This window comes from Ursus maritimus, unplaced genomic scaffold (genome assembly GCF_017311325.1).
Source record: "Ursus maritimus isolate PB19 unplaced genomic scaffold, ASM1731132v1 scaffold_2, whole genome shotgun sequence".
NCBI classification, from domain to species: Eukaryota; Metazoa; Chordata; class Mammalia; order Carnivora; family Ursidae; genus Ursus; species Ursus maritimus.
Window position 1 is genome coordinate 9,125,897 of NW_024424452.1, and position 26,602 is coordinate 9,152,498.

At 47.9% G+C, this 26,602-nt stretch overlaps 1 protein-coding gene across 1 annotated transcript in view; it reads left to right on the forward strand.

The window, feature by feature from the left end:
• STYXL1 (serine/threonine/tyrosine interacting like 1) overlaps positions 1-26,602 on the forward strand; it is a 70,168-nt gene that overhangs the window by 21,624 nt on the left and 21,942 nt on the right. Inside the window, exons 3-6 of the mRNA XM_008698537.2 lie at positions 7,531-7,592; positions 13,542-13,692; positions 18,028-18,173; positions 23,951-24,096. Coding sequence (XP_008696759.2) covers positions 7,531-7,592; positions 13,542-13,692; positions 18,028-18,173; positions 23,951-24,096 — 505 coding nt within the window. The remainder of the gene's footprint in view (positions 1-7,530; positions 7,593-13,541; positions 13,693-18,027; positions 18,174-23,950; positions 24,097-26,602) is intronic.

The following is a 26,602-nucleotide window of genomic DNA, read 5'->3' on the forward strand; positions in this document are numbered from 1 at the left end:
CTTTCTTTCTTTCTTTCTTTCTTTCTTTCTTTCTTTCTTTCTTTCTTTCTAAAGATTTATTTATTTTAGGGGGGAGAGAGAGTGAGCTTGAGCAAGTCAGGAGGAGGGGCAGAGAGGGAGAAGCAGACTCCCCCCGCTGAGCACGGAGTCAGACAGGGGGCTCAGTCCCAGGACCCTGAGACCATGACCTGAGCTGAAATCAAGAGTCCGGCTGCTCAACCGAATGAGCCACCCAGGTGCCCCTCTTTTTTTTTTTTTTTTTTTTAGTGTATATGCAGGCCTTTATTTTAGTTATGAAAACCTATATCTATAGGCTTTTTCTGTAGAAAAGCAAAGATACAGGAGCCTTTCTAGAAAGGTGCGGGCCCAGGCAATGCCTGCAGCCGGGGCCACCAGGCTTTCCTGCTGTCTACACAGAAGCCATAATAAGAGGCTGTACTGCTATTATCCCCCGCGCCCGCCACCAGCTCCCCACTTCCCCAGCCCCTGAAGTTGCCCCACCTAAGGAATGGCTTGCCAATTTACACACGCACCTAATATCTTAGATATAAATATCACATACAAAGCCTGTTTCTGGAAGGATAAGCAAAAATTGATAACAGCTAATGGAGCCCCTGGGTGGCTCAGTCAATTAAGTGTCTGCCTTTGGCTCAGGTTATGATCCCGGGGTCCTGGGATCGAGCTCCTTGTCAAGCTCCCCCACTGGGCAGGAAGTCTGCTTCTCCCTCTCCTGTGATCTCTCTGGCTCTCACTCTCCCTCAAATAAATAAAAAAAATCTTCAAAAAAAAAATCCTGTTTTCAGTAGAGAAACATTTACTTAGCTTTTCACAGTGAGGATGTGGTAATGGTGCAATGGACTTCTCCTTGCCCTCTAGAAACCTGTTCTGTTTAATAGGAAGAAAAAACTGGAAAGAAGAGAAAACCTATTTCCAACAGCCACCTATGTTCCCAGCCTGCTCCTGCTGTTCTGGTTTTCAGGAAGAGGGCGGGCTGCTGACCTCTGCAGAGAGCAGACGGTCCCCCTTCCTCACTGCTCCTGGGCACCGTGGGTGACAGATGCAGACCCAGGCAGAAATTCTCTTGGATCTCCAGCTGTATGGATCTTAACTGCCCGATGGTCCCAGATGCTGGGCTTCAAATGCATCACTGCATTCTTCCCAAGGGCACACTGCCCTCATTTGCTGCCCCCCGCCCCCGGGTCAGTGACCACGAGCCACAGGAATACTAAGGCAAGTCCATTCCTGCGAGATGTACGACCCCTCTCATGGGTGTCTTTGACTTGAACACTCCCCATTCCCTTGACAGACTCTTAGAACTGCACTGTAGTCTATGGACCTTCCTTCCTTCCCGCCCTCCTTCACGGGGGTCCTACCTGCCTCATGGCCAGTAGATCCCCGTCTCTTTTTCTCTCACAGATGTTTCCCCTAATCAATATCTTGCACGTCTTATCCGCTCCTGGCATTTGCCTCTGAGAGGACTCAGGATGTTGCAAATCATACAGAAATTGGGGGCTGAGAAAACTGATGGAAAGATGGGCTTTATGGCCACACCGCTCGGCAGGTGGTGAGGACCCTATCCTGAATGGTGGACGGGCCCAGATGTTTCCGTTTCGTCACAAGTTCTTCATCGCTCACAGGCTCACTTAAGGAATGGGCTTCAGTTTCCACTTTCCTGTCGCTTTTCATGGTTTTACAGGATTTTGCTGAATTATGTCCTGTATGCACATCCATTTGTCTAGTCTCTGTTGCTGGATCACGAGATCTAGTAAACACTTGGATCACTAGGCATTACTACAAGTCTTTTCTCTTTTGAAACCTCATCTTTCCCCCCTGACTTTTACAGCCCATTGTTTTATATATAAGCATATATACACGCATGTGTGTGTGTGTGTGTGTGTGTGTGTGTGTATAGGTTGTATCTAGCAATCTTTTTTTTTTAAGATTTTATTTGAGAGAGAGAGAGTGCACGAGCGTGCACACGCACACGAGCGGGAGGAGAGGCAGAGAGAGGGAGAGGCAGACTCTGCACTGAGCAGGGAGCCCGACTCGGGGCTCCATCCCAGGACCCTGAGATCATGACCGGAGCCAAAGGCAGATGCTTAACCGACTGAGCCACCCAGGTGCCCCATATATCTGGCAATCTTGACGTGCTCTCCTGCTAAGACTGCTTGTTTGTGGCTCTTCTGCATTTTCTATATAGACAATCCTATTTACCTGCATATAATGATAGTTCCAATTCTTTTCAATTCTTACACCTTTTCCTTATTTTTCTTATCTCCTTGCATTGCTGTGCCCTTTGCTGTCCAGTGTGGTGTTACAGAGACACAATGACTGAGCGTTTTGTCTTGTTTCTCCCTTTACTGAGCGCTGTGATGTTTCGTGTAGCTATTCAGTAGTTTTTCCCATCAGGTTAAGGAAGTTCCCGTATAAACCTAACTCACTGAGGCTATTTTTTTTCGTGATATGAATTGAAATTTTCTGCATTGCCCAAGTTCAAAACCACGAAGGTAAAACTAATGAATCATGAAGTAGTAGTTAGTAAAAATTTATTGTATACACACCAAAAACGCCGTTTGCAAACTGGAAACATTCAGGCCAGACTGTGGGATGAGGCTTGGGTATATTTGTGTTCAAGCTTCGTAGTGAAGAAGCCGTGAGGATTTATTTTTCAGGGATTGGTCACAATAGTACAATTTTCAGTGGTTCCCTCTTACCCATCTTGAGCAAAAGTTCAAAGCTTGCTTGATGATGTTGGGGAATATACGTGAGGTTCAGTGGGGTGGAGTCCGGAGCCGACGACCAAGAAAGAATTCTTGAGGCATCTTTGGTGCAAAATGGTGGTTTATTAAAGCACAGGGACAGGACCTGTGGGCAGAAACAGCTGCTGCCCCGGGGTTGTGAGGAGTGGCCCATTATATACCCTCAAGTTGGGAGGGGGTTAGGGATAGCGTAAGTCTCTAAGGAATTTTGGAAGCAAGGTTTCCAGGACCTTGACGGGGCTAGCTGTTGTTGGGAAAAGGTCATTTATTACTGTCTAATAAAACCTGAGTGATGAGACCCTTCGGATGTATATCGGTGGGCCATATGCTTGGGGGATGATTGCCAATACGTATCTTGGGGGCTTAGAGATAAAAGAAGTTTCCAAAGGAATTTTTATACGTTAAAGTAAACTTATAGGATCTTGGGGGAGGGGAGGGGGTCAGGCTAGGACTGCCTTTTGCCCTTAGCAAAGTATTAACATCGAGGCAGCTGAGTTCCTAGAGAAATGTCACCATGCCTGTTTCAAGGACTTGTCAATGGGCTGAGGTAGTAAGGACCATTTCTTTGTCCTTTAGGGCAGCCAGGAGTGCCTGAGGAATGTCACATACATCCCATGGGGGGGGGGCACAAAACTTCTGCTTTGTCCTCAGCTTGCCTTCTGTTCCCTCATCATGCTTATTCTTTCCAGAGACACAAGCAAGAAACAATCCAGGTCAAGTTAGCTTTATAAAATAAACTGAATTAAGCTTTGTTTGTATGATTGACCCGGTTTTGCCTGCTCAGGGAATTTGCAAGGGTGGTCTCTGTTTCTGATTTTAACAGCATCCGTGGAAATGAACTTAGTTTTTCTCCTTTAATATCTCAATGTGATTTCCTAGTATTACCTAGTTCCTGCTAGATCATTGTGTGTTTTGTGAACACTGTTAGACTTGGCTTACTATGATTTCTGATTTTCACATCTATATGAATGAAAGAAATGAGCTTACAGTATACTCTGCTTCCTTTTGCTTTTTTTATTTTTTTATTTATTTTTAAATATTTTATTTACTTATTTGACAGAGAGAGACAGCCAGCGAGAGAGGGAGCACAAGCAGGGGGAGTGGGAGAGGAAGAAGCAGGCTCCCAGTGGAGGAGCCTGATGCGGGGCTCGATCCCACAATGCCAGGATCACGCCCTGAGCCGAAGGCAGACGCCCAATGACGGAGCCACCCAGGCGCCCCAGGTTTTGCTTTTTTTAAGCCAGACAGACCATGTATCTGACTTCTTGTGCTCAAGGTTATATTGTTAAGATGCACTCATACTGTCATGTAGCTACATGTGGTTGGTTCGTTTTTGTTGCTACGTAGCATCAAGGGTGAACAAAGCCAGGCCACGGTTAAAGCAGTGAAAGTGGTAAGGACGTTACTAGGTATTTATCCAAAGGATACCAACATAGCGATCTGAAGGGGCACCTGCACCCCACTGTTTATAGCAGCAAGTTCCACGGTAGCCAAACTGTGGAAAGAGCCCAGGTGTCCATCGGCAGATGAATGGATAAAGAGGATGTGATATATACACACGATGGAATATTACTCAGCCATCAAAAAGAATGAAATCTTGCCATTTGCAACGATGTGGATGGAACTCGAGGGTATTATGTTAAGCGAAATAAGTCAGGCAGAGAAAGACATATGATTTCACTCATATGTGGAATTTAAGAAACAAAACAGATGAACATAGGGGAAGGGAGGGAAAAATAAGATGAAATCAGAGAGGGAGACCAACCACAAGGAACTCCTAAGTCTGGAAAACAAACTGAGCTTTGCTGGAGGGGAGAGGGGTGGGGGATGGGGTAACAGGGGGACGGGTGTTAAGGAGGGCACTTGATGTAATGAGCACTGGCTGTTCTGTGCAACTGATGAATCACTAAACTCCGTCTCTGAAACTAATAATACACTATATGTTAATTGATTTTAAATAAATAAAATAGAAAGTGGGAAGGACTGATTTTTATCAGTAACCTACTGTTGCAACAGGAAAGAGTCCAGTGTGAACCGAACTCTGCTTTGGTTTGTACAGAGGTGACCGGCTAATTTAAGAGAGAGTGAAGTGGGGGGGAGTTGGGGGCTCAGGTGACTGGGGGCGTGAACGATTACAGGAAGGGTAGGGGATGTGGTCTGTGTGAGACCCATCTGGGTTTGCTAACTGGCACTTATCAAAGTTAGGCTCCTGCCCTTCCCTGGAGATTAGGAAAGGGGGCAGGGGCCCTATCTTCGGTGTTGGCTGGGACAAACAAAGTTCTTTTGGTAGCCTTGAGTTTTTTCTGGCAGACACTTTAGGGGGAGCTGGGGTCAGGCTCAGGCTGTGGCCTTAAGCCGTTTCTAAAGGTGTCTTAAAAGTATCTTCAGATGTCTGAAGTTTTTATTAGTGTTTTTTTCACCCATTGACTTAGAAGTTCTTTATGTAAACTCTGGATACAAGTCTTCTGTTATTTCTATTGCAGATCTTTTTTCTCACTCTGTGGCTTGCCTCTTCACCCTTTCTTTTTTTTTAAGATTTTACTTTATTTTATTTTTTATTATTTTTAAAAGACTTTATTCATTTATTTGACAGAGAGATAGAGAGCCAGAGAGCCCAAGCAGGGGGGAGCGGCCGGCAGAGGGAGGAGAAGCGGGCTCACTGCTGAGCAGGGAGCCTGATTCGAGGCTCTATCCCAGGACTCCGGGATGCAGGGCTCCATCCCAGGACCCTGGATCATGACCGGAGCTAAAGTCAGATGCTTAACTGACTGAGCCACCGAGGCATCCTTACCCTTTCACCTTCTTAATGTTGTATTTTGATTAGAAAAGGTAGACGTTTGTAATTTTAATAGGCTTAAGTTTGCCCGTATTTTCTTTTTTAGTTAATGCTTTCTTATGTCTTTTTTTTTTTAAGAAATAGCCTTTATTTTTTAGAGCAGTTGTATTTTCATAGCAAAATTGAGGAGAAAGTACAGAGATTTCCTGAGTACCTCTGTCTCCCCACATAAGCACGGCCTCTCCCACTACCCTCAGCCCCCAGCAGAGTGCTGTTTGTTACAGTCGATGAACCTGTGTTGGTCCCTCGTCATCACCTGAAGCCCAGAGTTGACAGTACGGTTAGTGTTGCACACTCTCTGGGTTTTGACAGATTTATAGTGACATGTGCCGTCATGACAGTATCATACAGAATAGTTTCATGGCCCTAAAAATCCTGAGTGTTCTGCGTGTTCGTTCCTCCCTCCCCACTAACCCCTGGCAAACATCTTTTTACTGTCTGTACAGTTTTGTTTTTTCGGGAATGTCCTATAGTTGGAACTGTACAGCAGGGAGCCTGAAACTGGCTTCTTTCACTTATACATGCATCTGACTCTCCTCCATGTCTTTTCCTGGCTTGATAGCTGTGTGTGCGTGTGTGTACGTGTGCGCGTGTGTGAGCACGCGTGTGCACTCAGTACTGTTCCATTGTCTGGATATACCACGGTTTATCCATTCACCTATTTAAGGACATCTTCGTTGCTTTCAACTTTTGGCAATTCTGAAAAAAGCTGCTATAAACGTTTGTAGTCATAGATTTTCAACTAATTTGGGTAAATACCAAGGAGCATGATTGTTGATAAGACTATGGTTAGTTTTGTTAGAAACTGTCCACCTGTCTTCTGAAGTGACTACCATCTGCGTTCCCGCCAGCAGTGAACGAGAGTTCCTGTTGCCCCACATCCTCACCAGCATGTGGTGTTGACCGTGTTTTGGATTTTTGACATTCAAATAGGCATGTAGGGTCTCTTATTTGTTGTTTCAATTTGCGTTTCTTTGATGACCTTCCATGGAACATCTTTTCCTGCCTGTTTGCCACCGGCATGCCTTCTTTGGTGTGCCGTGTCTGTTCATATCTTTTGCCCATTTTTAAATCAGGTTGTTTGTTTTCTTGTTGAATTTAAGAATGATGTTTTGAGGGCACCTGGCTGGCTCAGTGGAGCATGTGACTCTTGATCTCAGGGTTGTGAGTTCGAGCCCCATGTTGGGTGTAGAAATTACTTAAAAAATAAAATCTTAAAAAAAATGATGTTTTGGATAACATTCCTTTTTAGGATTCATGGATAAGGTTCTGTTCCTGTTCCATATTCCTCCCAACTTTGAGGACATCAGTCATACCTTCTGCCCTAGCAGGAGCATTAGAACCTCAGTTCTTAAGTTTTAGAGTCTGAATTTGGTTTTTAAAATTCCATGGGGCATTTAGTATGAGCTTACTCTGGCTTTGATTTCTCCCTTCCCCACTTTTTTTGGACCTCAGAGAAAACTTCCCTTAAATCAAAGGTACAAAGTTGTGCTACGGCTTAAGAGGATGTGTGGATGTGGGTATGATGGGGCAGGAGAGTCATGCGGGCAGCCTAGAATAGTGGAACTACACACCTTGAGTTTTATTTTTTCTTATTTTTTAAAGATTTACTTATTTGAGAGAGAGCATGTGGTAGCAGGGATGAGGGGGGAGAGGAAGAGGGAAAGAGAGAATCCCAAGCAGACTCTCCGCTGAGCGTGGAGCTTGACACAGGCTCGATCTCACAACCCTGAGGTTATGCCCTGAGCGGAAAGCAAGAGTCAGATGCTTCACCAACTGAGCCACCCAGGGGTCCCACATGCCTTGAGTTTTAAACTGACAATCGCTATCACCTAACTGCCAGACAAATATATGTGGAGGATGGTGCAAGTATTCTAAGTGGTTTGGTCATATGCTCCTTTGCAAATACAGTTATTAAGTACTTTTTCTTTCCAGATGTGCGTTCCAAATGGGAGTATGACGAAAGCCATGTGATTACAGCCCGTCGAGTGAAGAAGGTATACTGGCAGAGTCAGAATGTGGGGCAGGCTGGCTATCTTACAGGAAGTTGGGGGGAGATGGGAGATTTTATCCTAGATCCATGAGGCAGAATGGTGGGGGACACTGTGGGCAGCAGAGGCAGGACCACCCCCTGTGCATCCACCAGGAGGGACTCCCACACCCCTCACGTGCTCCCTAAGGTGTCCCTACCACCCCATCATGGCCAACAGCTTCACTGAGCAGATGTTGATTTAATTCCTTGATGGGCCGGGCACTGTTCCAGACCTTGGGGGATACAACAGAATACAAGATGCCCTCGGCTCATTGTCTTCTGTCCTACTCAGGAACAGACAATAATAAGCCATGGAGATAATTACTCTAATCCAGGCTGGCTCAGACTGAAGGGCAAGCAACTCTTGATCTCGCGGTTGCAGGTTTGAGCCCCCCTCTGGGTGTAGCGATAACTTAAATAAACTTAAAAAAAATTATATTCCAAAAATGGAAGCCACTTTCCTTCCCTTCCTCACTTCCCTGCCCCTCCCTCATTCCACCTTTATTTTTTTTTCAATGATTTTTTATTATATTATGTTAGTCACCGTACAGTACATCCCCGGTTTCCGATGTAAGGCTCAATGATTCATTAGTTGTGTATAACACCCAGTGCACCATGCAATACGTGCCCTCCTTACTACCCATCACCGGTCTATCCCATTCCCCCACCCCCCTCCCCTCTGAGGCCCTCAGTTTGTTTCTCAGAGTCCATAGTCTCTCATGCTTCATTCCCCCTTCTGATTACCCCCCCTTTCTTTATCCCTTTCTTCCCCTACCGATCATCCTAGTTCTTATGTTACATAGATGAGAGAAATCATATGATAGTTGTCTTTCTCTGCTTGACTTATTTCACTTAGCATCATCTTCTCCAGTGCCGTCCATGTTGCAGCAAATGTTGAGAACTCGTTCTTTCTGATAGCTGAGTAATATTCCATTGTATATATGGACCACAACTTCTTAATCCAGTCATCTGTTGAAGGGCATCTCGGCTCCTTCCACGATTTAGCTATTGTGGACATTGCTGCTATGAACATTGGGGTGCATATGGCCCTTCTCTTCACTACGTCTGTATCTTTGGGGTAAACACTCAGTAGTGCAATGGCTGGATCATAGGGTAGCTCAATTTTTAACTTTTTAAGGGACTTCCACACTGTTTTCCAGAGTGGCTGTACCAACTTGCATTCCCACCAACAATGTAGGAGGGATCCCCTCATTCCACCTTTAAAAAAAAATTATTTACTAGAGAGAGAGTGTGCACACAAGTAGGGGGAGGGGCAGGGAGAGGGAGAAGCAGACTCCCCGTTGAGCAGGGAGCCCTATGTGGGGCTCTATCCCAGGACCCTGGGATCATGACCTGAGTGAGCAGAAGGCAGACGCTTAACCCGCTGAGCCACCCAGGTGCCCCTTATTCCACCTTTGTAAAAAGACTGAGCCCTGCACGCAGTCACCGTGCCCCCTCCTGCAGTGAGCTCCCTTCCTCCAGCCCCACGGGGTATCTTCTGTCTCTCAAGTCATTGCCAATCCTGGCAGCCTCCGCTCAAATCCATCTCTGTCCTCTGTCCCGACCACAGCCTCCGCCCTCTTCTCCCAACGTCTGTCTGTCTGCCCCGGTTTCTCCTCTGTGTCCTTGCTTCAGCTTCCTCTTGTCCTGCCGCTGTCTGAAGACAGTCACTGGTCCGTCCCTGGTCTCCTTCCGGTTTGTCAGTGCATCTTCTTGCGCAGAGATTTCACTCAGGCTTCCAGCGTCAGCTGTCCAACTGCAATGAGCTGTCCCGTCTGTTTTACTTCTGAAGTTTTGTCTGGCAACGCTGACCCTGCCTTTCCCACTGACGCTGTGCTGGGATGCCCTCCATCTCTGGCCCTTTGCCACGTGGACTTGAGGGGGAGCCCGGGCCCCGGCTCAGGCATTTTTCCAGGATAAGCTTGCTGCTTGGGGGTATAGCTCAGTGGTAGGGCGTTTGCCTATAGGATGAGCCTGCTGCCTAACACCCCTTCTCCCCATCCCAAACCCATCATTACCTGCTCCCCCCCACCTTTCCGGGGTTTTTATTTTTTTTTAATAATAATTTTTTATTATGTTATGTTAGTCACTATACAGTATATCCTTAGTTTTTGATGTAATGTTTCATGATTCATTATTTGCGTATAACACCCAGTGCTCCATGCAATACGTGCCCTCCTTACTACCCATCACCAGCCTATCCCATTCCTCCATCCCCCTCCCCTCTGAAGCCCTCAGTTTGTTTCCCAGAGTCCATAGTCTCTCGTGGTTCATTCCCCCTTCTGTTTACTCCCCCTTTCTTCTTCCCTTTCTTCTCCTATCGATCTTCCTATTTCTTATGTTCCATAAATGAGTGAAACCGTATGATAATTGTCTTTCTCTGCTTGACTTGTTTCACTTAGCATAATCTCCTCCAGTCCCATCCATGTTGCTGCAAATGTTGGGTAAACGTTCTTTCTGATGGCTGAGTAATATTCCATTGTACATATGGACCACATCTTCTTAATCCATTTGTCTGTTGAAGGGCATCTCGGCTCCTTCCACAGTTTAGCTATTGTGGACAATGCTGCTATGAACATTGGGGCCCTTCCCTTCACTACGTCTGTATCTTTGGGGTAAATACCCAGTAGTGCATTTGCTGGGTCATAGGTAGCTCAATTTTTAACTTTTTAAGGGACCTCCACACTGTTTTCCAAAGTGGCTGTACCAACTTGCATTCCCACCAACAGTGTAAGAGGGATCCCCTTTCTCCACATCCTCTCCGACATTTGTTGTTTCCTGCCTTGTCCATTTTTGCCATTCTAACTGGTGTAAGGTGGTATCTCAATGTGGTTTTGATTTGAATTTCCCTGATGGCTAACGATTTTGAACATTTTTTCATGTGTCTGTTAGCCAATGTTATCTCAGAATAAACTTAACCAGAGACGTAAAGGATCTATATTCTAGAAACTACAAATCACTCTTGAAAGACATTGAAGAAGACACAAAAAGATGGAAAAATATTCCATGCTCATGGATCGGAAGAATTAACATAGTTAAAATGTCTATGCTACCCAGAGCAATCTACACTTTCAATGCCATCCCAATCAAAATACCAATGACATTTTTCAGAGAACTGGAACAAACAGCCCTTAAATTTGTGTGGAACCAGAAAAGGCCCCGAATCGCCAAGGAGTTGTTGAAAAGGAAAAACAAAGCTGGGGGCATCACAATGCTGGATTTCGAGCTGTACTACAAAGCTGTGATCACAAAGACAGCATGGTACTGGCACAAAAACAGACACATAGACCAATGGAACAGAATAGAGAACCCAGAAATGGACCCTCGGCTCTTTGGGCAACTAATCTTTGACGAAGCAGGAAAAAACACCCAGTGGAAAAATGACAGTCTCTTCAATAAATGATGCTGGGAAAATTGGACAGCTATATACAGAAGAATGAAACTTGACCACTCTCTCACACCGTACACAAAGATAAACTCCAGGATTTTCAACTGGCTGGCTTCAATGTCTAGCTCTTTTTTTTTTTTTTTTAAGATTTTATGTGTTTATTTGACAGAGAGAGAGAGAGAGAGCCAGAGAGAGAGGGAACACAGGCAGGGGGAGTGGGAAAGGAAGAAATAGGCTCCCAGCAGAGCAGGGAGCCCGATGTAGGGCTCGATCCCAGGACCCCGGGGTCATGCCCTGAGCCGAAGGCAGATGCTTAATGACTGAGCCACCCAGGTGCCCCTCAATGTCTAGCTCTTAATCCTCATTTCAGAACTTTCTCTGCTTTCTACAGCCTATTCAGAGCCCCTTTGTCATTTATGGCCTTCGGTTTCTGGCTCCACTCTCAGATCTGCATAGTCTTGTGATTCTGGCAGCACCCCCAGCTCTGGAAGAGACATTCTCTGGGCCTCAGCCAGGCTGACACCTCTTGGCTCCCCTCCCCAACTTTCCTGCCAGCAGCCCCACACAGCCCCAGCAGGACACACAGCCCCCAGCTCGGTGGAACGCCTCCCTCACCTGGCCTCCCTCGCCTGGCCTCCCTCGCCTGGCCTCCCTGCTCCCATTCTCAGCTGGCACCTCAGGCCTTCCTGCTTCCATTCTCACCTGGCACCTCAACAGCACTGCCGTACTGTGTTTCCTTGCTTCTAAGATACACATATCCCCCCCATATTTGAATATTTTTGAAATTGAAATATATCCTACAATTGATGTGCACTTTATTTTTTTTTTTTAAAGATTTTATTTATTTGAGAGAGGACCAACGGAGAGAGCAGGAGCGGGAGCAGGAAAGGGGGGAGGGGAGGCAGAAGCAGACTCCCCGCTGAGCAGGGAGCCCAACGAGGGGCTCCATCCCGGGACTCCAGGATCGTGTCCTGAGCCAGAGGCAGATGCTTAACCGATGGGGCCACCCAGGCACCCCAACCAACAGTCTCTTAATCTAGGATATAGAGTATGTCGTNNNCCCCCCCCCCCCCCCAGCATACTGCTGTCTCAGGCTTCCAGACCTTTTGCTGGGAGCACAGGGATGCGTGTGCCTTGCTCATCACCGTATCCCGGAGGCTCAGTCTGGTCCATGGCATCTGGGATGTGCTCAGCATGTTTGTTGACTAAAATGAATGATCGGAAGCTGTTCCTTCTGTCTGGAACGTTGTCCCCACTCTTGTCCATCTGGCAGATTTCTCCTCGCCCTTGCAGCCCCAGCTCCAATCCCTCCCACCTGCACAGCCTTTCTGTGTCCTCTGGGCCAACTCGGGTGTTTCCTGTGCCGCTTTGAAGCTCTGTATTCCAGAGCCTCAGACGGCGTAAGTGTAGAGTAGACCTTCAACGTATGCTTACTGAGCGAACGAGCGAATGTCCAGCCACATCTGTCCTGCCCTCCCACCTGCTCCACGTCTCCACTCCTGTCCCCTTTGCTCATGTTGTTCTCCACACCCAGAAGCCCCCCTTTCTCTCATTATCTGTGCAAACCCTGCTCGTCCTGAGCACCGGCTCTCTCCTAGTTCCTCCAGACAAATAGGATTCCTCCCCTCTCCATCCCAGAGAACTTTCTGGTCTGTCCCTCCACAGGCCTTGCTTCACTGCCTTGTAGTAGAATCGTTATGTACTCGCCCTACCCCACCTGCAGGCCCTGTCTCGGCCATCTCTGTCAGCCAGACAAGGTTGCAAGGGACAGTCAGGCTCGGGATTCCCTGAGTAGTGGGGGCCTTCAGGAAGCATGCGACCCTCTAACCTCTCAGCCACCGCCCAGCCAGGCCTCTTCGAGCTCTGGGATGCCCTTTGGGGTCCTGGGCATTGTTCCGCCCCCGTGGCCCACCTTCCTGGCAACTCAGCCGCTCCCAGCTGCTCACGACGTCCTGGTTCCTGTTTGCCCTTTCCTTCCTCGGACTGTGTTTATAGCCATGTGCCAGGTACAGTTCTAGAAGCTCATCGGTGACTACAAAAGAACAAAAGTTTCCGCTCTCACAGTGTACATCTGAGTCTGACGCATTATATCCGCTTGCTCGCGACTTCTGCTTATCCAAGCCTTCTGCTCACTGCCCTTTTTATGGCAGGTTTCAGATTAGGCCTCCATCACCAACTACCCTCTCCCAGAGAGATGTCATCAGTTTGGCCTCGGCTGCTCTGAGAGCACACGCGCTAGGCCACCTACTGGGCTGCGGGCCTCTCGATAGACCAGCTCTTCTTTGGTCAGGACACTGTCTCTGGTCCGGCCAGCTGTGGTCAGCTTTGTCACAGCAGGGCACATGGGCGTGGAAGGTGCTCGGCGTCCAGCACACTCTCCGGTTCCTTCTCGGTGCTGCTGGGACTGTGTGTGTAGTCAGGGGAACAGGCACGGTCCTCCCTCCAGCTGCACCCAGGGCTGGAGTGCGGGGAGTATGTGCCCAGCTGAACCCACCCACCAACTGACTTCTCCCGTGGTTTCTTTAGAGGGCAAATGAGTATCTTATCCCGGAGTCTGTGGATCTGGAGTGCGTGAAATACTGTGTGGTGTATGATAACAACACCAGCACCCTGGAGATCATCTTAAGAGGGGACAAGAAGGAGGACGAGGATGACAGCTCTGACGATAGCAGACAAGGTAGGTGTTTCAGAGCGCGGCCGGAACAGCAGCTAGTGGTGATCGAGTCAGAGTCGATGGACTTTATTACTCAGAGCAGTGAAAGTAGCCGGAATGTCCTCCTTTCCTTGCGCTGGTGCCCAAGCCCCCATTCTCACAGGGTGACAGGAAGAGGGCCGAGGAAAACCTACCCACACAGTGGGTTGTATTACAGGAGAACTCTGAGCTCAGGGGATTGAATCTTTTTTTTTTCTTTTTGTAAAAGACTTTATTTATTTGAGAGAGAGAGCATGAGCACGAGCAGGGAGAGGCGCGGAGGGACAAGAAGACTTCCTGCTGAGTGCGGAGCCAGATGCAGTGTGGGGCTCCCTCCCAAAACCCCGAGATCATGACCTGAGCCGAAGTCAGATGCTTACCCGACTGAGCCACCCAGGTGCTCCCAGGGCCTTAATTTTTTATAATGGGCAGAAAGCCTGCCCGCCCCTGGCTCTAGACGGAGAAACGGTCTATCTTCCAAGGATGTTTGTTATACAAATACTCTTGAAAAGCCAGTATCTTTTTTCACAGGACACATAGAAACCCGAGAGGCCGTGGAGAATGGTCTCTAATAGGTAATATTCCCATTTTATAGATGGGGAGATTGAGGCCCAGAAAGGTGCATGCAGTAACTCACTCAAGATCCTACATATGTTGATTTAGTTCTTTACTGCCATGTAAAGAATTACCCCCAAACTCCGTTGCAAACCTTAATTAACTGATGCCAGGCTCTGGTACGGCATGTCCACTGAGATTGCAGTTGAGATGCTGGCTAGGGTCGCTGTCATCTGAAGGGCTGACTGGGCGGGGCTGATCTGCATCCGAGGTGCCTCACTCACACCGGTATGGCCAGGAGGCCTCTGTTCCCCCCCACCTGGATCTCTCCGTAGGACCACATGGATGGTCTTGTGACACGGCAGCTGGTTTCCCCTGGAACGGGCCATCCAAGAGAGCCAGAGACAGCCACATGGCTCTTGCGACTGAGTCCTGAGACTTCTGGTCACTTCTGCCCCATTCTGTTCATTAGAAGGAAGTCATGGAGTGCAGCCTACCCTCAAGGGGTGAGGAATCAGACTCAACCTCCCTTTATATTCTTTCAAATATTATTTCTTGTATTTGAAAGAATTTGTGGACTGTGCTTGGAACCACCACACCTAATAAGCGGTGGGGTCAGGATTTGGGCAGGTTGGTTCTGTCTTGGTCTCCCAAGGCCTGGATAGTGGAGCTGGAGAGCAATGCGTGGTTGGCTCTAATCTTCTGATCTGTTTTCTGAGGCGCCCCTGCGTTCTCCACCCAGCCCCTGGTTGGGGGGCTGACAATCCCTAGCTGTTGGCATAGGGGCTCTGCCGCTCGTGGCTCAGTTGTGAGTATATGTGGGGTTTCCATGGGCCTGGGCATTCACAGCAGTGGTCACTGGGTGGCGATAGGCTTCCATCTTTAATGAAATCAGTCTTCCCTGGAGGTCCTTTGCCAAGACATTGTTCCCTCTTTCCCAAGCTTATCAGGTTGGATGGGTTCCAGTCTGCAATCCTAGGATTGTAGGTTGGACCCTGAAACCATAGGAAACAGTGGTCAATAAAGATAACCCCCTCTATGTCCTATAAATGACCTCACGGAGCCCCCATTCTCACTCAGTAGGAAACCACAACTGCAAAACAACACAGCAAAACCCCAACCTTCATGCACGTGTGCGTACACACACACACACACACACACACACACACACTCGTCCACTCAAAGCACTTTTCTCCTTTAAAATGGCATCTTTCAGGTGAACGCAGAGTCTCTGGGGTAAAAGACCATTTCGAGGTTTCTCTCCCCATCCCCTTCCCCTTTCTACTGTTAAGCACCTACCTCCCCACTCCCCAAGGGAATCGGGACATGGGTGGAGCCTCCATCATATTCTAGAAGCTCCGTCCGCTCTGTGTGCTCCTCTCCTGCTGGCCTCCTGGGGAGGTGCCCCTCACCTGTGTGGCCTTGGGCCCTGGGCCTCTGTCCTTGCTGTGTCTGTGGCTGAAATGTCCCTGTCTAGGGTGAGTCAGGAGTGGTTCCCTCCCCTTAGCTCTGTGCCCTCCTTCCCAGGAGTTCCACAGATGCTGCTGGTCCCTGGGCTGTGGCTGTTTCTCTCCTCTCCCACCCTGTTGGGGGGGGAGGGCGCGGTCTCAGGATTCCTAGTGGGAACCGGGCGCAGGTGGTTTTTTGCACCCCTGCCCCCACAGACATGGTGTTTTTACCTTCTCGGCTGGGTCTCTTCCTAGGAACCTGGAGAGTACCTTCCCTTGTCTTGGCCCATGGGGCTCTTTCTCTAAACTCCTTTTACCAGGCAAAGAGCAGCCCCCTTCTTGGAGGAGAGACATTTCCCTTACATTAAATCAGCCTTCCTTCCTTACAACATATAGATTATAGACCCTTCAAACGGGGCTCTTGATAGGTGTGGTTGGAGTTTCCTGGGCTGGGTCATTGACCACAACTGCGGGGGGAAGCTTTGGGAATGTGGGCATTTTTTTTTTTCCCCTGCTCTCTGAACAAAGCCTGACTTTCAAGCCAATTGTCTGGCTAAGGACCAAAAGTAATTTAACTTAAAACTCGCCGCTGAGTAGAGAGCGCCTTGGCCTGGATGGGATCTCGCGTCCTCCTGAAGCAGTGGGTGCCCAATTCAAAGCATGCGAAGCCTCGTGTCATTGGAGAACTCAAGATTAATAGGATTAAAAATAAAGTTAATGTTAATAACCCCATCATATCTGCGGCTGGGTGGCCTGGGCCCTGGACTGTCCTCAAGGCTTTCCTCTGGAATCTCTAATTGTTCTGGAAACTGGCCTTTCTCCGGCACTGACCCCGTAGCCCCCCGGTGAATAAGCCTCCAGCTGGTCATGTGACGTTGGCGGGGGAGCAGCTGTCCAGTTTAAAGGCAGCGGCACTGTGTCCTGGGACTCCCCTCTCCCGAGCCCTCTGACCGCTCAGCCATCATTCAGTCTCTTGCTCAAGAGGGAGACGGTGTTGAGACACCCAGGACTCTGGCTTCTAAGCCAGGCGTTCTAGGATAGGGTTTGGCTCCTGTCCCGCCAGCTCCAGTTTCTCTCGTGGCCTGGCTGCTGACCCCAGGCTCTTCCTCCGGATCCAGTCCTCCAGACGGATCTCAGGCCCCTGTAGTCCTCAGCAGCCCCTGCTGGAATTGACTGTCTCTGGACAGAGGTTCAATGTGGAAGTCAGAGCCCATGCCCCCGCCCTTCCCCCTTTAAGCTGGCTCTCCAGAGTCTGCAGCTTGGTATTTGTCTTTAGGGCTCAGATCCTGGCCTTGGGGGTATCTTGGCTCCGCCTTGAGTATGCAAGCTTGCCCATAGATATCTATTTTGGATACTGTCGCCTGGTGATTCTGCAGCTCAGTGAAGGCATTTAAGATTAAATCAATGTCCAACCCACAATGAGCCGTCCCTTCACACCCACGAGAATGGCCACGATAAAAAAGACGGCTACTAACAGGTGTCGATGAGGATGTGGGGAAATTGGAGCCGTCTTGCTCCACTGGTCAGAGTGTGAGATGGATAAGGTGCCACGGAACAGTTCGGTGTTTCCTTCAAAACGTTAAACGCAGAGTTACGGTATGGTTCAGTTCCGCTCCGAGGTTCGCACCCGAGATGAAGACCCGTGCACACAGAACCTTGCACGCAAGTGTTCACAGCACCATCCACAACAGCCAAGACTTGGAAATGACCCAATGCTCCTCGACGGCTGTGCGGATAAACGAAAGGTGGTAGTTCCACATGATGGAATAGCACTCAGCCCTAAAAAGGAACAGAGTACTGACACGGATGAACTCGGGAGACCCTAGCTAGGCGAAAGGAGTCAGACACAAAACCATATACGAAATGTCCACAATAGGCGGATCCGCAGAGAGAAATTAGATTAGTGGTTGCCTCAAGCTGGGTGTTTGAAGGGAAAGGAGTGGAACCTTCTAACCCGTACAGGGTTTCTTTTTGGGGTGATGGTTGCACAACTCTGTGATTATACTGGAAACCATTACTTTACCCACTTGAGGTGAATGGTATGGTATACGATCGTGAGGTACGTATATGAGGGACACTTCCCTTCTGCTAAATCCCCTTTCCTTGCGATCCTGTGGAGATCTAGATCATTTAAGAATTTACAGAAAAGAAGGATCAACTTACTAGTAGCAAGCGGTGTTTTGAATTTGAGTTGTTAATACTCCTGTCCGGTTAGATTTGCTTTGGGTCCCTAGAGCATTGCTTTTCCAAATCGAGTGGACATCGACTGGAGCTTTAGGCAGACAGGGGCGATCACCTCTTTGGTCTCTGCTCTTAGAGCTGGTGCCCGGAGCTGCCGTGGAGTGTGGCAGAGCGCTGGCCCACTTCACCCGCCACCCCGTCTGCGTCCTGAAAGGAGGCTACGAGCGCTTCTCAGCCATGTACCACTTCCTCCGGACGCAGAAGATCATCTGGATGCTGCAGGTGAGGCAGGGTGCTGAGCCCAAGCAGGCTTGGGTGGGAGCATGGTCTCCCCCTGGGGACTGAGGGCCAGGGAGCAGGGTAGGGGAAAGAGGAGGCCAGTGACATGGGAATGGTGGAAGGGGCTGGAGGAGACCATGCTTGGGAAATGGACCTGGGGCAGCCAGGAGGTCCAGGCCACGAGGGTGAATTTCTCATCACTGGATTCAGGCCGGAGTCAGCGTGGTGGTGAAGAGGGGGCCCGTCCAGAGGGCAGGGGTCCCAGGGGGAGCTCTGGATGGTGGGCCATCATCAAAGACAGGCAGGGGCGCCGTGATTTGAGGCTGCCCATCCGTTCTCTGCTGTCTGGACCCATAAGCCCAGAGAACACAGAAAGGACGAGCTAGCATCCTGCCTACGAGGAGTTCTTGGCTAGCAGAAGAGACAAGGGGCGCCCCCGGTGTCTGGAGCCCAGAGGTGAGGCCCCTCCTGGAGCCAGACCGGAAGAAGGAAGAGGAGCTTGCAAGGAAGAGAAGTGGGTGGAGGGTGGCTGAGGCCGGCATGGGGTGGCCATGGGGGGGCCATGACCGACAGGCAGGGGCTGGTCTCTGGAGGGCGGGAGTGGGGTTTATTCAAGAGTATGAATGCAGTGGGATGTAGACATGCGGGGCCCCTGTTTTTTCTAGTAATTACATTTGGCTCTTTGCCTTTAGCAGGATCTTGGGCAGATTCCAGAAGTTCTGGCCACTTTCAAGCTAATCATAAAATGATAGGGGAAACGTGTGTGTTAACTGGATCTTTCAGAGATACAGAACGAAATATTTACGGAGTAAAACAATACAACATCTGGCATTTCCTTCAAAATAATCCAGGGTGTGTTGGGAAGTGGGTGAGGATAGAGCTAAAACTAAACTGGCCATTAGTTGATGATGTTTGCAAATGGGTGATCGACCCAGGGCTTTATTACACTCTTCTCTCTACTTTTGCATATTTTTGTAGTAATTTCTTAAAGCAGAGGAAAAGCGAGTCTAGTTTCACCTTCCAATCTCAGATCTGAATCAAGTCTCATCTCTTCCCATCCCCCAGAGCTGAGGGTGGAAGTGGCCAGAGGTGTGGGTTAGCTGCAGGGACCTCTCCTCTCTTCCCTGCTCCCAGGCCTGTGACTTCAGTGCTGGGGGGTCCAGGGTGGGCCTGTCTTGTGGGACTGGCTGCCTGTCAGTGGTGGGGCCATGCCTTCTCACTCTGGTCCGGCCGGTTCTGTATGTTGCTGGGGGCCTTAGGTGCTGGTGTCCTTGGGTCCCGGTTCAGGGGCCCCATCTGCTACTAAGGATCTTTCAGAGAAAGCCAGCCGAGACTTCCTGCCGGGAGCACCCCCAATTCCTTGTTTTACTTAGTCCATGAGCCCCCGACCACACCTGCACCCCTTCGCACTATGATTTTCTGCTCTGCAGGTGTACCGCCCTGTCTCGCCGTCCTGCCAGGCACTGCTCACTCCTAGAGGAGCTCTCCTTCTTGGCTTTTCATTGTGCAAACTAAGTATTTCTCTGCAAACCTCACCCTGCTGATAACTCGCCTCCCTCCCTTTTGAAAAAACTTTAGCGTGAGGTTCAGCAACCTGTAAGGAAGTTTGTCGACATAGGAGGAACTGCAACATATTTAAATGCACGTTTTAGTTAATGTTGACATGTGTATACACCTGTGACTTGCAAGCCCTTGCACCGTCTTATGTAGATTGGGGGGCGGGGTGCGTGGTGGCTGCTGGTGGCAGCTGGCTGGGCTCTGCCCTAGGTGTCTGTGGCCCTCCTTAGAGTGTAGGCACCTAGTATTTGTCTCTCTCTGCTTTGGGACCTTCGTTAGTAGTTCAAGGGCAAGAATGAAAGCCCCACGCCCCTCCTGCTACGTGCTCTGAGATGCTGGAAAGCAGGGATGTCCCTACTGCTCCCCAAGGGACTCGTCCTAGGAGGGCGGGTGGGGGCGCTGAACGTGGCCTTTAGACAGAGCAGCTTCTCATTCCCTCTGTTTTACCTGTGGCCTCCCTTAAATGAGATTTCTCTTGGAGCAAAAGGTTCCATGACTAAGACGTGAAGCCCACACTAGAGAGAGACGGTGGTGAGCCCCGGGGTGGCTGGCACCGCCTGATTGAACTTGAAAAAGTTCACCAGCGATCGTGGTGTGGAAAGCAGACCCATGGGGGTCGGGTGGGTCTGGGAAAGGTGGAAGGCAGCAACCGTGAGGGGAGAACAGAGTCGGGAAACACTTAGGCAGTGGCACTGATTAGACATGGTGGGGGAGGAGGAGGGCGGGACATGGGAGAAGGAAGGAGCCTGCGGTTAGTACCCTGGTTCCCCATGTGGGTGACAGGTGGGGGGACACGGGAGGTGGAGGCAGTGTGGGGGAGGGCAGTGGGCTCAGTCTGGATATCCTCATCGATGTGGGTGTCAAAATCACAGGATCTAGAATTAACACACACTAGTTCTCAACAGCCCAGCATGTTTTCCCTGCCACACAGCCACAGGAAAGGAAGCTGGTTTGAAAGCAGCAAGAAGAGTTGATAGATCTGTGTCCAGGGGCGCCTGGGTGGCTCAGTCGTTAAGCGTCTGCCTTCGGCTCAGGGCGTGATCCCAGAGTCCTGGGATCGAGCCCCACATCAGGCTCCTCCGCTGGGAGCCTGCTTCTTCCTCTCCCACTCCCCCTGCCTGTGTTCCCTCTCTCACTGGCTGTCTCTCTCTGTCAAAAAAAAAAAAAAAAAATCCGTGTCCGGTGTTCAGTGAGATTTTCCAGATGAAACTGGATGCGGGGGTGTGTCCTTTGGCTTCAGCAAGCTGAGTGTTATGGGTGCGGTCAGCCCGAGCTCTGGGGACGTTTTGGGTCGTGTGTCCCTTTCTCACCCTTGAGCATTGGCTCAGCTTGCTGTCTGCTCTCTGAGAAAGGCTTTTTGAGGCTGACAGCTTGGGAAGGATGTGGGCATGTGGTGGGCTCACTGGGAGGGGAGATGTGCTGAGGCCACAAGGCTCTGACAAAGTAGCCTGCGGTACTTCGGAGTCCGACTTGCAGCCAGAGGAATTTTAGAACTAGGTTTAACCTTTGAAATCACGTAGGTCAGCATTTCCCGTGGGATACTCATGCAAAAAAGGGACCACTAAACAGATCGTGCTGGAAACAAGAGTTTATACAACGTGAGTGGGGTGTGTGTGTATTTTCTTGAGGTTATGTCTGGCTTTCGTACTCAATATCACAAGTGATTTCAACCCATGCCAATAAGAAACATGTAGCCACTGTGTTATTACAAACATCTGGGCTACAGAATGAGCCTGAGGAACCAGTAGGAAGGTTCTTAGCAGTACCCCAGAGGTACACTTGGAGAATAGTCTTAGCCCGCCGTGCTTTACTGGCTGTTTTCCAACCGGTTTATAAATTCTTATTTGATGACAGTTTTTTTCTAACCACCTGGTTGGCACTCTCATAATCTTACCTTGGAACAATCAGATTTTGTAAATTTTCCCCTTCAGTTTTATTGAGATATAATTGACATCTAACATATAGAAGTTTAAGGTGTACGATGTGTTGATTCGCTGCATCTGTATATTGTGAAACGATCACCAGATAGGGTTAATGAACCCATCCATCACCTCACCTCGGTACCTTTTGTGTGTGTGGTGAGAACATTTAAGATCTACTCTCCCAGCAACTTTCAGGCATATAATACAGTATTGTTAACTAAAGTCCCCATGAACGTGTGCCTCTTATGTCTGGAAGTTCGTACCCTTTTGAGCAACATCTCCCATTTCCTCCACTCCCCAGGCCCTGGCAACCACTGTTCTATTCTCTGTTTCTAAGAATTTGGCCTTTTCCTATTCCACATATAAGTGAGATCATGCAGTAGTCGTCTTTCTCTGTCTGACTTATAGGCATGCCTTGGAAATATCGTGGGTTTGGTTCCAGACCACTGCAATACAGCAAATATTGTAATAAAGCAAGGCAAATGAATTTTTTGTTGTGTATAAAAGTTATGTTTAGACTATATTATAGTCTGTTAAGTGGGCATTAGCATTACGTCTAAAAAAAAAACAGTGGACAGACCTTTTATTTTTTTTAAGATTTTATTTATTAGAAAAAGAGAGAGAGGGCATGAGCCAGGTGAAGGGCGAAGGGAGAACTCCCCACCAAGCAGGGAGCCTGATGCGGGACTCGATCCCAGGACCCTGGGATCATGACCTGAGCCAAAGGCAGACGCTTCACCGACTGAGCCACCCAGGCGCCCCCAAAATGGACATACCTTAATTAAAAATACTTTATTACTAAAAAATGTTAACCATCATCTGAGCTTTCAGTGGGTCATAACCACTGATCACAGATCCCCATAATACATGTAATAACAATGAGAAGGTTGGAAATTTTGTGAGAATGACCAAAATGTGACACAGAGACACGAAGTGAACAAATGCTGGTAGAAAAACATGACCGATTGACTTGCCCAATGCAGCGTGGCCACAAATGTTCAACCTGTAAAAATTGCAGTATCTCTAAAGCAAAATTAAGGGAAGCACAGTAAGACGAGGTTTTCCTGTGCTTCAATTAGCCTAATGCCTTCTAGGTCTACCCATGTTGTCCCAAATGACAGGATGTCCTTCCATTTCATGACTGGATAATAGCCCATTCTGTGTACATGCCACATTTTCTTTATCCGTTCATCTGCGATGGACACTTAGGTTGTTTCTGTGTCTTGGCTACGGTGACTAATGCTGCAGGGAAGACGGGAGATACTCCCTCAACATCGTGATTTCATTTCCTTTGGATATAGACCAAGAAGTGGGATGGCTGGATCATATGGTGATTCTATTTTTAAGTGCTTGAAAAAACTCCGTACTCTTTTCCATAGTAGCTGTAGTTAGCAGGTTTCTTTACTGCCTTTTACTTCTCCTGCCTTTTCTTGGTAACCTATGTTGTGAATTTCTGAGACAGGGATAGCCTAGGTACTGCTTCCCATATGTACTTGATTCTCTCAACTTTTTTCACAGCGCATTGAGAGTGACCGCTGTTTCCTAGGACACGCTTTGGGGGAATGTAGGAATAATCTTTCTCTTTGTGTCTTTGTTTTTCAAAGAAACCCCAATTTTTCATACCATAACTTTGGACGTGGAATTCCAGTGAACTCCCATTTAGGTGGTGTCCCGTCCCCCCTACCTGTCTACATCAGAACTCATCAGAATTTATTTCCTAATGACAAACAGGCTCTATGTGAGTAGTTTTAGTGGTTTTTTTCTTTTAAAAAGGTGTTAAAATTCTGGAGGCCTCCAAAAATAATACAATTATAATTATGTTGATATAATTATAATATGCAATTATGTAATAAAAGGGCTGTCCCTTCAATAATAATATATTATAATATATACAATTATAATGTGTAATAATATAAGGCTCCCCACTCTCCCCCCCTACTGGATTTGTACAGCTCTGTGTCAAGGGGTATCAGATGCCAATCTTCGTGCACCCGGAAAAGTGCACGCAGGTGCCGTGGGGGGTAAGTGGGATGTCCGTGTTCAGATGCGGCGTGCTGTCCCATGGCGCAGTGGCTCCGTCCTGTACTATCAGCCTTCTAACTCCTCATGCAAGTCAGTCTCCTTCGTTATTCTGGATTATCTTTCTCATGCTGAGCCACATTTCAAAAGACAGAAAACCAAAAACAAAAAATCCAACAACGAAAAACAAAACCAGTTTCTTCCCTGGGGAAAGAATATCTTATTCTATGACACGTAGCGTATGTGTTCTATCCAGCAGCCTTTCTCCTTCCTTTCCCTCAGGAACTGGATGCCTTTCAGCCCTATCCTGCTGAAATAATACCAGGCAAGATCTACCTGGGCAATTTCAGGCAAGCCTGCGACCCAAAAATTCAGAAGGATTTGAAAATCAAAGCACATGTCAATGTCTCCATGGAGAAGGGGCCATTGTGAGTAGAAATACTATTGATTTTTTTAAATTAAGCATTTATATAAGATTCCTAGCCCCATGCATTTATAGAGCTGAAAGGGTCTTAGAAATCAGCACACGCTGGAATTGGCCCTGTACTTACCTTCATCTGTGCCTGGTTTGTAGTCTGTTTCCTGGCTTGGCCGTGGCATCTTCTGCCTCTGAGACCCAATACTCGCCCTTCAGATCTCACCAAAAGGAATGCTTTCCTGGTATTTAACATGATGGGACAGAGTATGCTATTTTACCCTACTTCTCAGGCCCTCTGAGAAGTGACCCCTATCTCAGTCCACTGGGGCTGCTGTGTAGCTGAATACCACAGGCTGGTGGTTCATAAACAAAATACATTTATTTCTCACGGGTGTGGAGGCTACGAAAATCCAAGATCAAGTCGCCAGCTGACTCAGTGTTTGGCGAGAGCCTGCTTTCTGGCTCATGGACAGCCCTATTTTTACTGCATCCTCACGTGGCAGACGATCACCCTCTGGCCCCTCTTTTACAAGGGCATTAATCCCAGCCCTAGGGCTCCATCCTCATGACCTAATTTACAGTCCCACTTTAAACGACCCCCAAATCCCAGACAAAACATTAAAACAAGGGTTTCCAGACAATGGCCAACAGGCAACATAGGACACCGATTCCTGAGAGGAGGGGGGAAAAACAAGATGAGCCCCTCAGTTGACCCAGCTTATTGGTAGGAGACGGTTGGCAGGTCACAGTATAAGAAGCAGGCAGAGACAGATCCTGTCATTCCTTCTGAGTTGAGGGTATAGAGTCAAGAAGTCAGAGAGGTCAGGTTGGCTAGAATTTGCAGGAGAGAGCTGCATGGAGAGTAGAGAGCTGAATATAAAGAGAAAGCTCTGAACATCTGCAGAGTTCCCCCTGAGTCTTCAGCTGAGTACTGATAAGCATGTACATGTGAGAAAACAAGTCAAGGCTGGGAGAAAAAACAGTAGAAATGAACACACATGGAATCCCCAGAGACCATGTAGGGCCAAAAGTAGTTTACATTTCCAATCAGAGCAGACAAAACTCACAACATACTGGCCAGCAAAGAGGGCACTGAGAAAAGTGTTGCCTCAGTTGTGATGAAAAACTAGTCCTAGGTTAGGGATGAAAATGTCCGAGATGAAACATACACTGGGTGGATTTAATGGCAGATCAGACAGTGCAGAAGAAAAGGTTGGTCAATTTGAAGACATACTAGTAGAAAGTGTCCAAAATGGAACCTAGGGAAGAAGAAGATGTTAAAAAAAAGAAGAAAGAAAGGAAAAGAAAAAGAAAAAAAAAAAAGAGAAGAAAATAGAAAAACCAGAACAGAAACATGTGTAAATTGAAATCTTCAAAGGAGAGGAAAGTGGAAAGACAGAAAATATATTTAAATATTTTATATTTAAATAAGTACTAGCCAAAAAATTTCCTAATTTGGTAAAAACTATAAAGAAATATTTTATATTTAAATAAGTACTAGCCAAAAAATTTCCTAATTTGGTAAAAACTATAAAGTTTATCCCCAGAAATAATTATGTAGATAAATAAAAAATACTTTTGCTGTCACTTTTATATCTCTTCAAAACATAATTGATTACGTGGGACGCCTGAGTGGCTCAGTCGGTTGGGCGTCCGACTCTTGATTTCGGTTCGGGTCATGATCTTGGGGGAAGGGGTGGTGGTGATGGTCGTGGAATCAAGGGCCCAGTCAGGCTCCCTCACTGGGGAGTCTGCTTCTTTCCCTCTCCCTCTGCCCCTCCCCCCACTCACGCTGACTCACATTCTCTCTCAGATAAATAAAATCTTAAAAAAAAAGTTTGCATGGAGGCAGCATTTATGAAACTGGACAATATGAGGGTCCATAAAGCAAGACTCGACCAATCTTAGGAGATTTAAAATCACATACAGTTGTTTTTCATTGTAGAAAGCATTAGAAATTAGAAATCAACAATTTAAAAAGATAACCAGAAAATTACTGGAAACTTAGAAATAAATTTTTATTTATTTTTTATTTTTATTTTTATTATCTATTTATTTATTTATTTATTTGACAGAGAGACAGTCAGCAAGAGACACAAGCAGGGGGAGTGGGAGAGGAAGAAGCAAGCTCGCAGCGGGGGAGCCTGATACGGGGCTCGATCCCAGGACTCTGGGATCACGCCCTGAGCCGAAGGCAGACGCTTAACGACTGAGCCACCCAGGCACCCCTAAAGTTTTATTTTTTTTTATTTATTTTTTTTATTTTTTTTAAGATTTTTATTTATTTATTTATTTATGTGACAGAGATACAGCCAGTGAGAGAGGGAACACAGCAGGGGAGTGGGAGAGGAAGAAGCAGGCTCCCAGTGGAGGAGCCCAATGTGGGACTCGATCCCGGAATGCCGGGATCACGCCCTGAGCCGAAGGCAGACGCTTAACGACTGCGCCACCCAGGCGCCCCTTTTTTTTATTTATTTAAGTAGGCTCCATGCCCAACATGGAGCCCAGTGTGGGCC